The sequence below is a fragment of the Podarcis pityusensis genome, assembly GCF_964106645.2.
Source record: "Podarcis pityusensis genome assembly, chromosome: 5".
In the NCBI taxonomy this organism is placed as follows: Eukaryota; Metazoa; Chordata; class Lepidosauria; order Squamata; family Lacertidae; genus Podarcis; species Podarcis pityusensis.
In genome coordinates, this window is record NC_138032.1 from 2,402,409 (window position 1) to 2,416,552 (window position 14,144).

Consider the following 14,144-nt stretch of genomic DNA (forward strand, 5'->3'; position numbering starts at 1 on the left):
CTTGATTTCCTTGTTCTATCTTTGAAGTTGGTGTTTTTCCTCTTTACAATCAAGAAGTGTGTCAATTTTGTGAAATAAATAAAATAAACGATATATGCGAGAATTCAGGCTTCACCCACCAGGGGGCAGTATTGAAACTGCAAAAAAGCAAATCCTGGTCAAATGATTCACCAGGTATCTATACCATATACGATTCTTTTTATAGCTCTTTATAGGCAACTGTTTGAGATTTGCATGGCTTATAATTACATGGTCTCTGGAGAAAACAACATCTGCCAAGGTGTTCCTTCCAATCGCCATGTGTTGCCTTGAGGGATGGGTTGCTGTTCAGCGGCAACCGAGAAATTGTAATTAAAGCCACAACTTTGAGGACTTTTGCAGGAAGCATAAGGAGATTTTTAAAATCAGGAGGGATTGCTATTATTTATATATACAGCCCTGTCAGTTTGCATAGCTCTCTCCATAGCAACAGAAAAAATATCCACTATAATCTAAAAGAAAAATAGGTAATGGTGTGCAGGGGAAGATGTCCTGGGGGGGGGGAGGGGGGTGTTTGAAATGGTTGCAAAGCATGAGGAAATCAGTGCAGTGACCCCACAGGTCTTATAACTTGCAGACAGGTCTCTGCCCCAACCAGCTTACAAACGGTGTTTGTAGATTGGGAAGGGCTCAGTGGGAGTGCAATTTGGGGGCGAGTGGAAACAGGAACCCAAAATTCTCTACCCGCCTGATTTTCAGGAGGCAAAATTGAGGGTGCCATTTTGCGGACTAGTTCTGCAGCAGCAGCAGCAGGAAGAGAAGATTCTGGAAGGGTTAGAAAATGGAAGAGGGAAATTCTACACAGAATTCTCTTCTGAAAACCTTTGGCCGAAAGAAATAAGATTGTTAGTTTCCTAGAACCATAAGACGACACCTAGTTTGGTAGGGGATTTAACCTAGGGGAATTATTATTATTATTATTATTATTATTATTATTACATCCATGCCAACACGACCTTGCTAGGGGCCACTCAGGACTTCGTGGAAAGCATGGCCTCCATTGGGCTGTCCCTGAATAGGTTTGGCCCAACTCATAGTCGCGGACATGCCTTGGACCTGGTTTTACCTCTATTGACGTGTGTGATCTGACACTAAGTAAAAGCGAAACGAAAGAAGTGCCATGGCCAGATCACTTCCTGGTGCAACTGGACTTCTCCATGACCCTTCCCCTCTGCAGGGAGGTGGGACTGATTCAGATGGTCCACCCCCGCCACTTAATGGATCCAAATGGTTTCCAGAGAGTGGTAGGGGAGGTTTTATCCCATGTTGATGGCCTTTCAGCTGATATCCCGGTGACCCGCAGGAATACGGAGTTAACCAGGGCTATTGACTGTCTGGCTCCGAAGCGCCATCTCTGATTGCATGGAGCCCGGACAGCCCCGTGGTTTTCCACAGACCTGAGGGCAATGAAACAATCGCTGAGGCGGCTAGAGCGCCGGTGGTGGAAAACTCATTTTGAATCGGACCGGATACGGGTTAGAGCTCAACGTTGAGCCTACCAAGTGGCGATAGCGACGGCGAAGAAGACTTTCTTCACCGCCTCTATTGCATCTGCAGAAAATAACAGCAGGAGACTCTTTCAGGTGGTTCGCAATTTAACAGAACCACCTTTGCCACTGGGGTCTGGTAAAGACCCCAAGATCTCCTGCAACTATTTTGCAAAGTTCTTTGCAGATAAAATTGCTCAAATTCAGAAGGAGGCAGACTTTGCCTTGTTAACAGGATCGGAGTGGGGAAATGTCAGGCTGTCTAATCAATTTCTACCTGTTACCTTCCTCTTCCCTCCCCATCCCTTTCCCCTTGTGTGTTGTGTCCCTTTAGATCAGGGGCCGGCAAACCTTTTGAGCAGGGGGCCTGTCCACTGTCCTTCAGACCTTGTAGGGGGGCAGAGTACCGGGATCTGCCCGTACTCACATTCCTTCATGAGGTGGGCTCCGGCACAGCTTTTCATTCGTTGAGCCGCTGCGCAGCCGCCACCCACCCATTGGCCAGGGCCTCACACAGCTTTGAAGGCGATTGGCCGTGACTGGCGCCCGCCTTTGCTCGCACTTCAAGTAGGACATTTTAATGTATTTTTAATCTTTGTTGGAAGCCGCCCAGAGTAGCTGGGGAAACCCAGCCAGATGAGTGGGGTACAAATAATAAATAATAATAATAATAATAATAATAATAATAATTACTATTATTAAGGGAGGAGGCACCGCTGAGAGGGAGGGGGGGAAATGGCAGTGCTGGGAAAAAATGGCGGCTGGGAAGAAAAGGGGGGGAAAGAACAGAACCCCATTCCCCACACTGATCCACGGGCCAGATCCTGAAGGCAATTGGGCCAGATCCGGCCCACGGACCTTAGTTTACCGACCCCTGCTTTAGATTGCAAGCTTGCGGGCAGAGACTGTCATGTTTTGATTGCACATAAGCCACTCTGGAAGCTTTTTCAGCTGAAAAACGGGACAAAGATGCTTCGAATAAATATAAATAAATAAGGAAGAGAGACTTACTCAGCCAGAAGCCAGAAGCTGTGGGCCGTTTCCCCCATGTTCGCTGTCACATGGGCCCTGAGGTCATCCATGGCTTGGTCAAAGGCTCCAGGCTGAAGAACAAAATGAGAGAGGAGATCACAGGAGAGAAGGAACAGAGGGAAATCATGCGCAGGGAAATAACAGGCAGAGCCTGCTCTTTGTGCACCGTCGTAACCATTGAAGAAGAAGCGTTGAGCATTAACCAGAAACTCCAACTGAGGGCATGTCCCAGGGTGGATGACAACCATTGCAAATTAAAAAACAAAACAGCTCAGTATAGTCCACACTGACTCACTATAAGGCAGCTTCCTATCTTCCTGGCTGAAAAAATATTCCTCACCCCTGTCTTAAAAGGTAAAGGGACCCCTGACCGTTAGGTCCAGTCGTGGCCTACTCCGGGGTTGCGGCACTCATCTCGCTTTATTGGCCGAGGGAGCCGGCGTACAGTGGTCATGTGGCCAGCATGACTAAGCCGCTTCTGGCGCACCAGAGCAGCGCACGGAAATGCCGTTTACCTTCCCGCTGGAGTGGTACCTATTTATCTACTTGCACTTTGATGTGCTTTAGAACTGCTAGGTGGGCAGGTGCAGGGATGGAGCAACGGGAGCTCATCCTGTCGCGGGGATTTGAACCGCCGACCTTCTGATCAGCAAGCCCTAGGCTCTGTGGTTTAACTCACACCGCCACCCGCGTCCCTCCAACCCTGCATTAACTGCATTGCAAAGATCTCAGTCCTCTGCCCTGGCTTCAAAATTCTACACACAGTGGATCATGGGTAGATTGTTAAAGCCACTTCCGAGCTGGAGAGGAGGTGGGGTTGCGGGCTTCACACCCCTCCCCACGCATGCGGGGGCTGGCTCACAGCCCCCGCGATACTTGGGGAATCCTCAGATGTGTCATCCCCCGGCCAGCCAATCAGCTGGTCCAGGAGGCGTGGCCCATCCTATTTAGGGCTGGCATGGCCAAGGATCTCCCTCTTTCCACGCTCCAGCTGATCGGGTTTTCCCACCCCTCCCACCCGTTAGGTTAGGCTCTCTGACCTTGCTATGGACTTTGGTTGGTCGCCATTAAGGGGCCTGGTAGGAATTTTTCCACTTGGCAAATTGGCACCAGCCACTTGGTTTTTCGCCTACCTCGTAGCAACCGCCACAACTTCCTTGGCATTGGTGGTTAGGCATTGGTAGCGGTATTGTTATGCAGATGAAAAAGGGGGGAGGAAGTGCCATCACCTTCCCCCCAAATCGAATGGTAGTCCGACAAAGGATTCTGGGGGATGTGGCCCTGTCCGAAGCCGAGGGAGGTGAGGGCCTACGGCACGCCCCCGAGCGGTGACCCCGGGGGAGCCCCTAGTTGATGTGCATCAGCAGGACTCCCCCTACTGGTGGTTAACCCTTGCCAGTCTTCAAGCAAGCAGGCTGAAGCCGGTTAGTTGATAGGACCAATGCCTAAGCCAATACCGCTCAATTTCTGTAATCAATAAACTTGTGGCCTAATTTGACTCATTAACCTAAAATTCTGGTGTCTCGTGTCTTTATTTCCGAGGGGGGAGGCGGGAACTCGCCACGCAACCCACCTGCCCCACCCGCCCCGCTGCAAAAAAAAAGGAGACCATGCACGAGGGAAAGAGGCCCACCTCTGAAATGGAGGGCTCTTTCCTGCATTGCAGAGGGTTGGAATAGATGACCCTTGGGGTCCCTTCCCATTCGACGATTCCATTCCGTGCCTTTTCTTGCAGGACCCGCAACCCCTCCCGGAAATAAAAAGGGTTGACTCACCCTTGTGGCAAAGTATTTCCTTGAATCGTAGGGGTCGGCGTGAGGGCGCGGGTAGAGCATGGTCTTGGGAGCAGACGGCGGGAAGGATCCTGAATCCGGTTCCTGCGCGGTTCCAGCACCGGGATCTCCCTTGCTCTTCTCTTCCAGATCCTGTTGCATCTCCACTGTTTTGAATTCTTGGTAGTTTCCACTGCCTGACATTCCAGCCGCCTTCGAAGCAAGCAGAAGCACCCAAAGGGTTAACACAGCAACTTGCCCTTTGCCCACCTGCGCCAATAACAGATGCAGCTTAGGTCCAGATAGGACGACCAAGTTCCTTCATACATACCTGCCCAGGGCTATGAAATCCTTGGGGGGGGGGACGCCCTTCTCTCCACCCCACCCCCCTCACAGGCATGCTGGGTGGGGACACGGGTGGAACTTTGGAACTCCCTTCCTAGAGATATGAGATTGGCTGCCTCCTTCTTGCACTTATGCCAACAAGCTTTGGGAAACTGACCACTTTTATTGAACGGGCTTGTTATGTACTGAGTTGAATAGGATACAAAATGCAGCAGTCTGATTGGTCCTAGAACAATACGATTCAGAATGCAGCAGTCTGATTGGTCCTAGAACAATAGGATTCAAAATGCAGCAGTCTGATTGGTCCTAGAACAATACGATTCAGAATGCAGCAGTCTGAACAATAGGATCCAAAATGCAGCAGTCTGATTGGTCCTAGAACAATAGGATCCAGAATGCAGCAGTCTGATTGGCCCTAGAACAATAGGATTCAGAATGCAGCAGTCTGATTGGTCCTAGAACAATAGGATCCAAAATGCAGCAGTCTGATTGGTCCTAGAACAATAGGATCCAGAATGCAGCAGTCTGATTGGCCCTAGAACAATAGGATTCAGAATGCAGCAGTCTGATTGGCCCTAGAACAATAGGATCCAGAATGCAGCAGTCTGATTGGCCCAAGAACAATAGGATTCAGAATGCACCAGTCTGATTGGTCCTAGAACAATAGGATCCAGAATGCAGCAGTCTGATTGGTCCTAGAACAATAGGATTCAGAATTCAGCAGTCTGATTGGCCCTAGAACAATAGGATTCAGAATGCAGCAGTCTGATTGGTCCTAGAACAATAGGATCCAGAATGCAGCAGTCTGATTGGTCCTAGAACAATACGATTCAGAATGCAGCAGTCTGATTGGTCCTAGAACAATAGGATCCAAAATGCAGCAGTCTGATTGGTCCTAGAACAATAGGATCCAGAATGCAGCAGTCTGATTGGCCCTAGAACAATAGGATTCAGAATGCAGCAGTCTGATTGGTCCTAGAACAATAGGATCCAGAATGCAGCAGTCTGATTGGCCCTAGAACAATAGGATTCAGAATGCAGCAGTCTGATTGGCCCTAGAACAATAGGATCCAGAATGCAGCAGTCTGATTGGCCCTAGAACAATAGGATTCAGAATGCACCAGTCTGATTGGTCCTAGAACAATAGGATCCAGAATGCAGCAGTCTGATTGGTCCTAGAACAATAGGATTCAGAATTCAGCAGTCTGATTGGTCCAGAACAATAGGATCCAAAGTGCAGCAGTCTGATTGGTCCGCAGGAGCCACCCAATCCAGCTCCAGGTGGAAGTGAATCCGTAACCTGATTGGCTTACAGGTGAATCCCAGAATTAGCCAATCACGTGGGGCCCATTGTGTAAATAATGTATATAAAGCAGACGTTCTGGGTGAACTTCCATTCCTCCTCACCACTATGAGCTGAATAAAGAGCATGAAATCCATTCTCGACTCCGAGTATATTTCAGGGCTGGTGCCCTCTCAATGTTTATTGGGCTTTTTAAAAATGATTTTTAATGTTTTTGGAGGATTGAAGCTCTTGGAAATCTTTACACCATGAGTAGGCAAACTAAGGCCCTGGATCCGACCCAATCGCCTTCTCAATCCGGCCCACAGACAGTCCAGGAACCAGCGTGTTTTTACATGAGTAGAATGTGTGCTTTAATTTAAAATGCATCTCTGGGTTATTTGTGGGGCATAGGAATTCGTTCATTCCCCCCCCCCCTTCAAAATATAGTCCGGCCCCCCACAAGGTCTGAGGGACAGTGGACCGGCCCCCTGCCGAAAAAGTTTGCTGACCCTTGTACACTTTACACCTGCTTGTCTCAAGGTGAGATATAAAAAACAGCGCAGAAAACAGCAGCAAATTGATTAAATACAACAGACACCCAATGCATAGGCTAAAGTCATTGCTTCCCTCTGCCACCAGGTGAGCTGTTTACCTGCTGAGTCTTTTGTGCAGGTGCTCACGGCCAAGGCCAAGGCCCCTCCCCTGCTCTGCCTTCCAACAGCTCCTTATCGTTAATCTGAATTTGGAAAAGACAAACCTTCTAACAGAGGACTCTTTCAAACAGAGTTGTTGCAGCTGGCAGAAAGCCACAGCTAGTTCATCTCAGCCACTTTCTTTATGTGATCCAGCACTTAATTGGCTACCGTGGCTGTTGGCCTCTGTCTGTCTCAAGATAAAAATGGAGTGCTCCTCCGAGGGTGAAGTCAAACCGCTGTGTTAGCAGCACCCAAGTGACCTCCCCAGGGTGCAATCCTGGGCAGAGTGTGTGGAGGTCCTGGGCTACCCAGATGACAAGACCCCCCCCCCCCCTCTGCCTGGCTGATGTAGAATCATAGAGTTGGAAGAGACCACAAGGGCCATCGAGTCCAACCCCCTGCCAAGCAGGAAACACCATCAGAGCACTCCTGACATATGGTTGTCAAGCCTCTGCTTAAAGACCTCCAAAGAAGGAGACTCCACCACACTCCTTGGCAGCAAATTCCACTGTCGAACAGCTCTTACTGTCAGGAAGTTCTTCCTAATGTTTAGGTGGAATCTTCTTTCTTGTAGTTTGGATCCATTGCTCCGTGTCCGCTTCTCTGGAGCAGCAGAAAACAACCTTTCTCCCTCCTCTATGTGACATCCTTTTATATATTTGAACATGGCTATCATATCACCCCTTAACCTCCTCTTCTCCAGGCTAAACATGCCCAGCTCCCTTAGCCGTTCCTCATAAGGCATCGTTTCCAGGCCTTTGACCATTTTGGTTGCCCTCCTCTGGACCCGTTCCAGTTTGTCAGTGTCCTTCTTGAACTGTGGTGCCCAGAACTGGACACTGTACTCCAGGTGAGGTCTGACCAGAGCAGAATACAGTGGCACTATTACTTCCCTTGATCTAGATGCTATACTCCTATTGATGAGGCCTATTGATGAGGCATTGGCTTTTTTAGCTGCCGCGTCACACTGTTGGCTCATGTCAAGTTTGTGGTCAACCAAGACTCCTAGATCCTTTTCACATGTACTGCTCTCAAGCCAGGTGTCCCCCATCTTGTATTTGTGCCTCTCATTTTTTTTGCCCAAGTGCAATACTTTACATTTCTCCCTGTTCAAATTCATCTTGTTTGTTTTGGCCCAGTTCTCTAATCTGTCAAGGTCGTTTTGAAGTGTGATCCTGTCCTCTGGGGTGTTAGCCACCCCTCCCAGTTTGGTGTCATCTGCAAATTTGATCAGGATGCCCTTGTGATCCAAAGGAAAGCAGAGCAAGGGATTTGTGTAGGATCTACTCCTTAGTCCTTTCTTCTCCTGAAGATGTTCCGCAAGGAAGCAGGCATGTGTTATGTATCCAATGGTCTGCGTTTGGCTGAGCTTGAGTCTGGACTAAGCAATCTGAGCTCCTGTGTTCTGATTCGATACATGATGTCCAATCACAGAACATTTCGGGATTTGGGCCTCTGCCATTGGCCGTTCAACTCTGAGTCGGGATTCGCAACTTGGAAGTTTAGGCAGCCAATCACGTTGGGAGTGGGAGTGGCCCAGGCTTCCAGGAGTGTAAATAATAATAATAATAATAATAATAATAATAATAATAATAATAATATAATTTTTATATCCTGCCCTCCCCAGCCGAAGCCGGGCTCAGAGCGGCTAACAACGTTAAAATGATACAACATTCTAAAATCATTTCATTATAAAATCAATTCAAATCAGATTAATGGCAACCATTGGGCTAGAGTTCTGTGAGGATCGCCAAAGGAGAGGGTCAGGCTGTGCCCTGGCCAAAGGCCTGGTGGAACAGCTCTGTCTTGCAGGCCCTGCGGAAAGATGTCAAGTCCCGCAGGGCCCTAGTCTCTTGGGACAGAGCGTTCCACCAGATCGGGGCCATGGCTGAAAAAGCCCTGGCTCTGGTTGAGGCCAGCCTAACCTCCCTGTGGCCCGGGACCTCCAAGATGTATTTGTTTGAAGACTGTAAGGTCCTCGGTGGGACATACCAGGAGAGGCAGTCCCGTAGGTACGAGTTGCTTTGCCCCACTTCCCAGTTATGCAGTTCAATGAAGGTTCTTGTTGTTATCGCTGCGTCTTGTCTCATGGGAACCCACCTATACTTCAGCATGGATTGTTCCTTGGGGTTTAATCCTGAAGTCTACACTCACGAATGGGTGTAGCAGCAAGGCAGCAGAGGTTTTCTGCTCCTAGATGGGTTTCCTTCCCAGGTGGACAAGCCCCATCTACCCCTCATTTTCCACCACAGAACATGCAGAAACCAACTGCTTGACCATTGGACCTGCTCTTGGTCTCATCTGCTCAATACTCCACAGTCTGTCTTTGAATGCAGGGGAAGTCCCTAATTCTCCGATGGTTTGAGACCCATCGACTCCCCTCACCTGGTTTAGCCAGTCGGTCCAGGCCGTTTCCCAGAGAGCCATCTACTTTTCATCCAGAAGGTTCAAATCCCCAGCATCTCCACTTAAAAGTCTCGCAGGCACTACAGGTTGCGAATGACCTTTCTCTGCTGGGGACCCCTGAACTTCTGTCAGCCAGAGCAGACAGTATTGGGTTAGATGGGTCAATGGACTGGCTAAGAGAAAGGCGACTTCATGCAATCACGAGGTCTCCCATCCTGCCACTGACCATACCTGAGAACAGAGCTAGGCACCCATAGATGGGTGGGGCTGACCATTCTCTGCTAACAAACAGTGGCCTGAAATAGCTATCAGGGGTGTGGACCTCAGAATTGACTCAGCGATCGCCTTCCTGGGTAAACAAGGCCTTGCTGTTTGGGGAGAGCCAAGGCAAACTTAGTGTTTCAGGTGTCCACGGTCATGACAAGCTCTTCTCAGGCGATTTCGGTTCCAAGGTATTGGTACTAGGATATAAGGCCCTGTACGGCTGAGGACCAGGTAACATGAGAAACCACCTAAATACCCTGTAGGTCATTGCATTCTGCTGGAAAGTTTCCCAAATCAGAAACTTGCTCTACCCGAAGTCGGAGCAAGGCTCTCAGTGTGGCCTCCCCTGTTTACGGGAACAGGGTCTACGTTGAGATACAACAGGCACCATAAAGACATAAGGAGAGTTTGCTGGATCAGGCCAGTAGCCCATCTAGTCTAGTATCCTGTTCTCACAGGGGCTGATGCCTCTGTTAGGAAACCCACAAGAAGGATCTGAGCACAAGAGCAACACTTTCCCCTTCTGTGTCTTCCAGCCGCTGACATTCAGGAACATCCTGGCTAGTAGCCTTCAAAGGTCTCGATACGATACGATAATCTTTATTGTCATTGTTCAACGAAACTGAAAAAATCTACACCAGACATTCAAAAACCCACAAGCCTGCTATCCCAGCTATCCCAGCCTGGTTAACCCCCTAAAAACTCTGATACCCCATAATTGAATACAATATACTCCCACAGAGACTACCTTATACTGCATTTAAAACCAAAATCGCATTTGGATAGAAACTGTTTCTCAGATGGCTAGTCCTAGTCTTTATAACCCTGTACCTTCTTCCAGAACGCAGAAGCTGAAAGAGATCATTTCCGGGGTGCGCACTATCCTGCGCTATCTCTGCAACTTTCTTATGGCACCTGGAAACATAGATTTGATCCAAGGTGGGAAGAGTGCACCCAATTATTCTCTCTGCAGTCTTTACAACCCTGGACAGCATTGTTTTTTTCCCTGGCCGTGCAGCTCCCAAACCACACACAGAGACCATAAGTTAATACACTCTCCACAGTCCTCCTCCATGAATTTGTCTAAGGCTCTTTTTAAAAAAATCTAGGTTCATGGCCACCCTGCCTCCCGCACTGCATGAAAAAGGACTTTCTTTTCTGCGCTTTCTAGAAAGAATTTGAAGACATTTCCCCCCAAAAAAGCTTTTCCAACTGGTCACCTCCTCTAGTGGTTGTTGTTTGCACTGTTTTCAAAACTGTTTTAGCTCTTTTTATGGTATGTTTGCAAATCACGTGGAGACACATGTCCAAGGCAATCCGTGCATCTATTTATTTAACAGCCCCAGCAAATATTTTCCATTGTGTAAATGACCCACCCCTGAGCAGGATCACAGAATGAGCTTCCATCCTGGACCTCTTCTGTTCAACTGAGCCCTCTCTGCTCACCTGGCAAGGTACACCGCGCATGCTCAGAGGCACTGTCACCTTTCCTATTGTTTTCCTCCCCTTAGCAGAGTCCTGGTATCAAAAGCGTGTTCTGGTGCCCAGCCTCAACTCCGGCCCCTTCCGGCTGCATTATACCCATTTCGCAGATTCACTTCCTGGGCCTGAGGCCACTCCTTAGAGCAAGCTAAACCAGGCCTTGAGCAAAATCTCTGTGAGGCACATGATGAAGCCTGGCTGGCTGCATGCCATTTATTTGGGCCCCTCCATCGCTCCCCATCAGACCCCAGCCAACCCTGCCTGCCATTCTCCGCATCCTCACGGAGTTCACCTTCAGCCAACAACCCCCCTTCCCTTGCAAAGCGTCTCAGCATCTCCCTGGCATCCTTTTGTGGGCTCTTGCTGCAAAGTCAGAGTGACCTCTGCCTGCAGGCTCTCCTGGCACTGGCTGGGACCCCAGAGGGGAAACACTTAGCAATATTGCCTCGGGAGGGAGAGTCGCCTCACTGCCATTAGCTAATATTCAATGTCCCAAAGTTTGGCAAGGCTGAGCTCTGCAGGAGGCCAGCGGCCGGCCAGCCGGTGGAAGGGAGCAGAGCTCAGAAGAGAAGAGGAGGCAATTTGGATAGCATGGCTTGCGTCCCCGTCTCACTAGTTCCAGAATTGTAGCTTGAGATATACACTGGGATTTTCCCCCCTCCGCCATTTTGCATCCGAAAAATGTAAGGACAGAATGAGAATTTGCTGGATCATTGGCCCATCTAGTCCAGCATCCTGTTCTCACAATGGCCAGCCAGATGCCTCAGTGGGAAACCTGCAAGCAGGATTCGAACACGAGAGCAACTCTCCCTTCCCGCAGTTTCCGGCAATTATTCAAAAGCATCACTGCAACCGTGGCCATCGGCAGCCCTCTCCTCCTCCCTGAATTGGTCAAACCCTCCCTTAAAGCTATCCAGGGTGGTGGCCATTGCTGCCTCCTGTGGCAGAGAGTTCCACAGGTTAACTATGCACTTATTCCTGCATTGAAAGGGGGTTGGGCTGGATGACCTTTGGGATCCCTTCCAACTCTACGATTCTATGACTTCATGAAGAAGTATTTCATTCTCAGATATCTTCGAGTTCTTGCCTTGTGCAACAAGTCCCCCACACCCCATATCTGCTCTTGGTCTCCCTCCAAGCCCTCCACATGCAGGAGAAGCAGGAAATTTCCATCGCCCAGGTGGAAATCTTTGTGTTGACAGCACAATTTGCTTTTTCTCCCAACAGCCCTTGGCCCAACCTGGAATTATTATTTTTTTGCACGATCTAAGTCTCTCTGGACTCAGTTTAGGTTGGCTGCAAGCGTCAGACCTTTCCACTATCCTCAGGTTTTTCTGCCCTCCCTCCCACATGCCATCCTAAAAAGCCGTATTGTTTCCTTTAATATCCAACCTCAAGGAACCCCAATGCTCGCCTGATATTTTTTGCTGATCCCAAGAAAGCTGTGACTCTGCTGTGACTTTTGAATTCTTCCTAATGGAGCAACACAGCTCACTAGACAATGTTTTTGTAACTTCATCGCTTAATCTGCTTCCTCTCAGATTAAACTACCTCACAGTTTGGTTGTGAAGCTCAAATGAGATAATTCAGTTATAAATAAATGGGGAGGGGAGAGAGAGAAGGCATTGCATGATATTTGGGTATGGATTCTCCCCCGACCAAAAAAGTATCGCTATTATATTCTCACATCCACCCTGTGAAGCAGGCCAGGCCAAGTGGGTCAAGTGTGCTGGCCTACTCAGCAAGCAGCTGTTTCGGACTCGGAGCAAAATCTGCAGTGTCCTGAACACACACACACACACCATCTCTCAGTGCGGAGACAGTGTGGTGCAATGGTTACACATCACTTGGGAAGACAGGCGAACTAATGCCAGTGTACTGGAAGAAGCAAAGATCACCAGTGTTGAAGCAATGATTCTTCAACATCAACTTCGTTGGACTGGTCATGTTGTGCGGATGCCTGATGATCGTCTTCCAAAGCAACTACTCTATTCCAAAGTTAAAAATGGAAAGCGTAATGCTGGTGGTCAACAAATGAGGTTGAAAGACTGTCTCAAGGCAAATCTAAAAAAAAATGTAGTATAAACACCAACAATTGGGAAACACTTGTCTGCGAGCACTCCAATTGGAGAACAGCCTTTACCAAAGGTGTCGTGGGCTTTGAAGACACTCGAACTCAGGACGCAAGGGAGAAACGTGCTAAGAGGAAGGCACCATTGGCAAACCCTCACCATGATCAACTCCTGCCCGGAAACCAATGTCCCCACTATGGAAGGAAGTGTGGATCCAGAATTGGCCTCCACAGTCACTTACGGACTCATTGTTAAAACCGTGTTTATGAAAGACAATCTTACTCCGCTACGAGGGATCGCCAAAGAAGAAGAAGGAGAGTATCAGATGAAGATGTGGGAGACCAGGGTTCGAATTCCTGCTCAGCCACGAAGCTCATTGGAGTGTAACCTTGGGACAGCTCCTCATTCTCAGCCTAACCTACCTCACAGGGTTGTCGTGGGAGGAAGAGAACAATGCATGCTGACTGCGGCTCCTTGGAGGAAAAAAAGTGGGATAGAATTGCAATCTTTCTTTCTCTCTCAATCTCTCTCTCTCTCCCACACACAAATTCACACACCTCTTCTGTTGACAGCACCACAACAGCTTCACCTTTCCAAAGGAGAAGCTTTTATACAGTAACTGCAAGGAGAAGAGACCCCCCGGCTGCCCTTACCTGCGTCAGGTGTGCAGCAACTTCTCTGCACGGATCTGCAGCGGGACAAAGGCTCAGGTTACCTGCCCAAACTGCCCTGCCGGGTCAGAGAAGCCTGATAAGGAAGTGCAAACAGTGGCTTGCTGAGAGACTGGGAGGCTGGCCAAGGTGTTCCCACGTAGGCAGGTGTCAGGGGAGGAGGGCTGGATCTGCCCCCTTTGTTATCGAGGCCACACAGGTGCGGAAGAAGTCCTCATTGGCACCTGGGTTGGGAGAGGGTGGAACCCTGGTTCAGTTTGCACCTGTTTGGTTTGCAAGGTGCAGCTCCGGGTGGAAGAAAGGCAACACCCTGAGCCGAAGAAGATAAAAATGGGGGTGTTTGCATGTGGTTTCTACAAATCTTCCAAGCAAGCATATGCTTTTGCAATTATTAATTAATTACAGTAATGAGATTGGCGGGTGTGGGGCGGAATATAAATTGAATTAATTAATTTTAAGGTAATTCATGACATACAAAGCAATATAAAAACACAAAATGCACAATGGAAATAAAAACAGCCTAAATATCCCTCCTGCCTTGCCGAAGCCCTATTTCTCTGCTTGCCAGAAATTCAACTTGGAAAGTGTGAAGTA

The 14,144-nt window shown here is 48.8% G+C and overlaps 1 protein-coding gene across 2 annotated transcripts in view; it reads right to left on the bottom strand.

Moving 5' to 3' along the window:
- TPRG1 (tumor protein p63 regulated 1) overlaps positions 1-13,685 on the bottom strand; it is a 45,365-nt gene extending 31,680 nt beyond the window's left edge. The window contains exons 1-3 of one of the 2 annotated variants that reach the window (XM_081007539.1): positions 13,533-13,685; positions 4,334-4,543; positions 2,538-2,629 (exon numbers count right to left, since the gene is read on the bottom strand). In XM_081007539.1, the coding sequence (XP_080863665.1) occupies positions 2,538-2,629; positions 4,334-4,534 (293 nt within the window). In that variant the 5' untranslated portion in view covers positions 4,535-4,543; positions 13,533-13,685. Of the gene's footprint in view, positions 1-2,537; positions 2,630-4,333; positions 4,601-13,532 lie in introns of both variants that reach the window. The other variant, XM_081007540.1, reaches the window with a different exon arrangement.
- Positions 13,686-14,144: the final 459 nt, after the last annotated feature.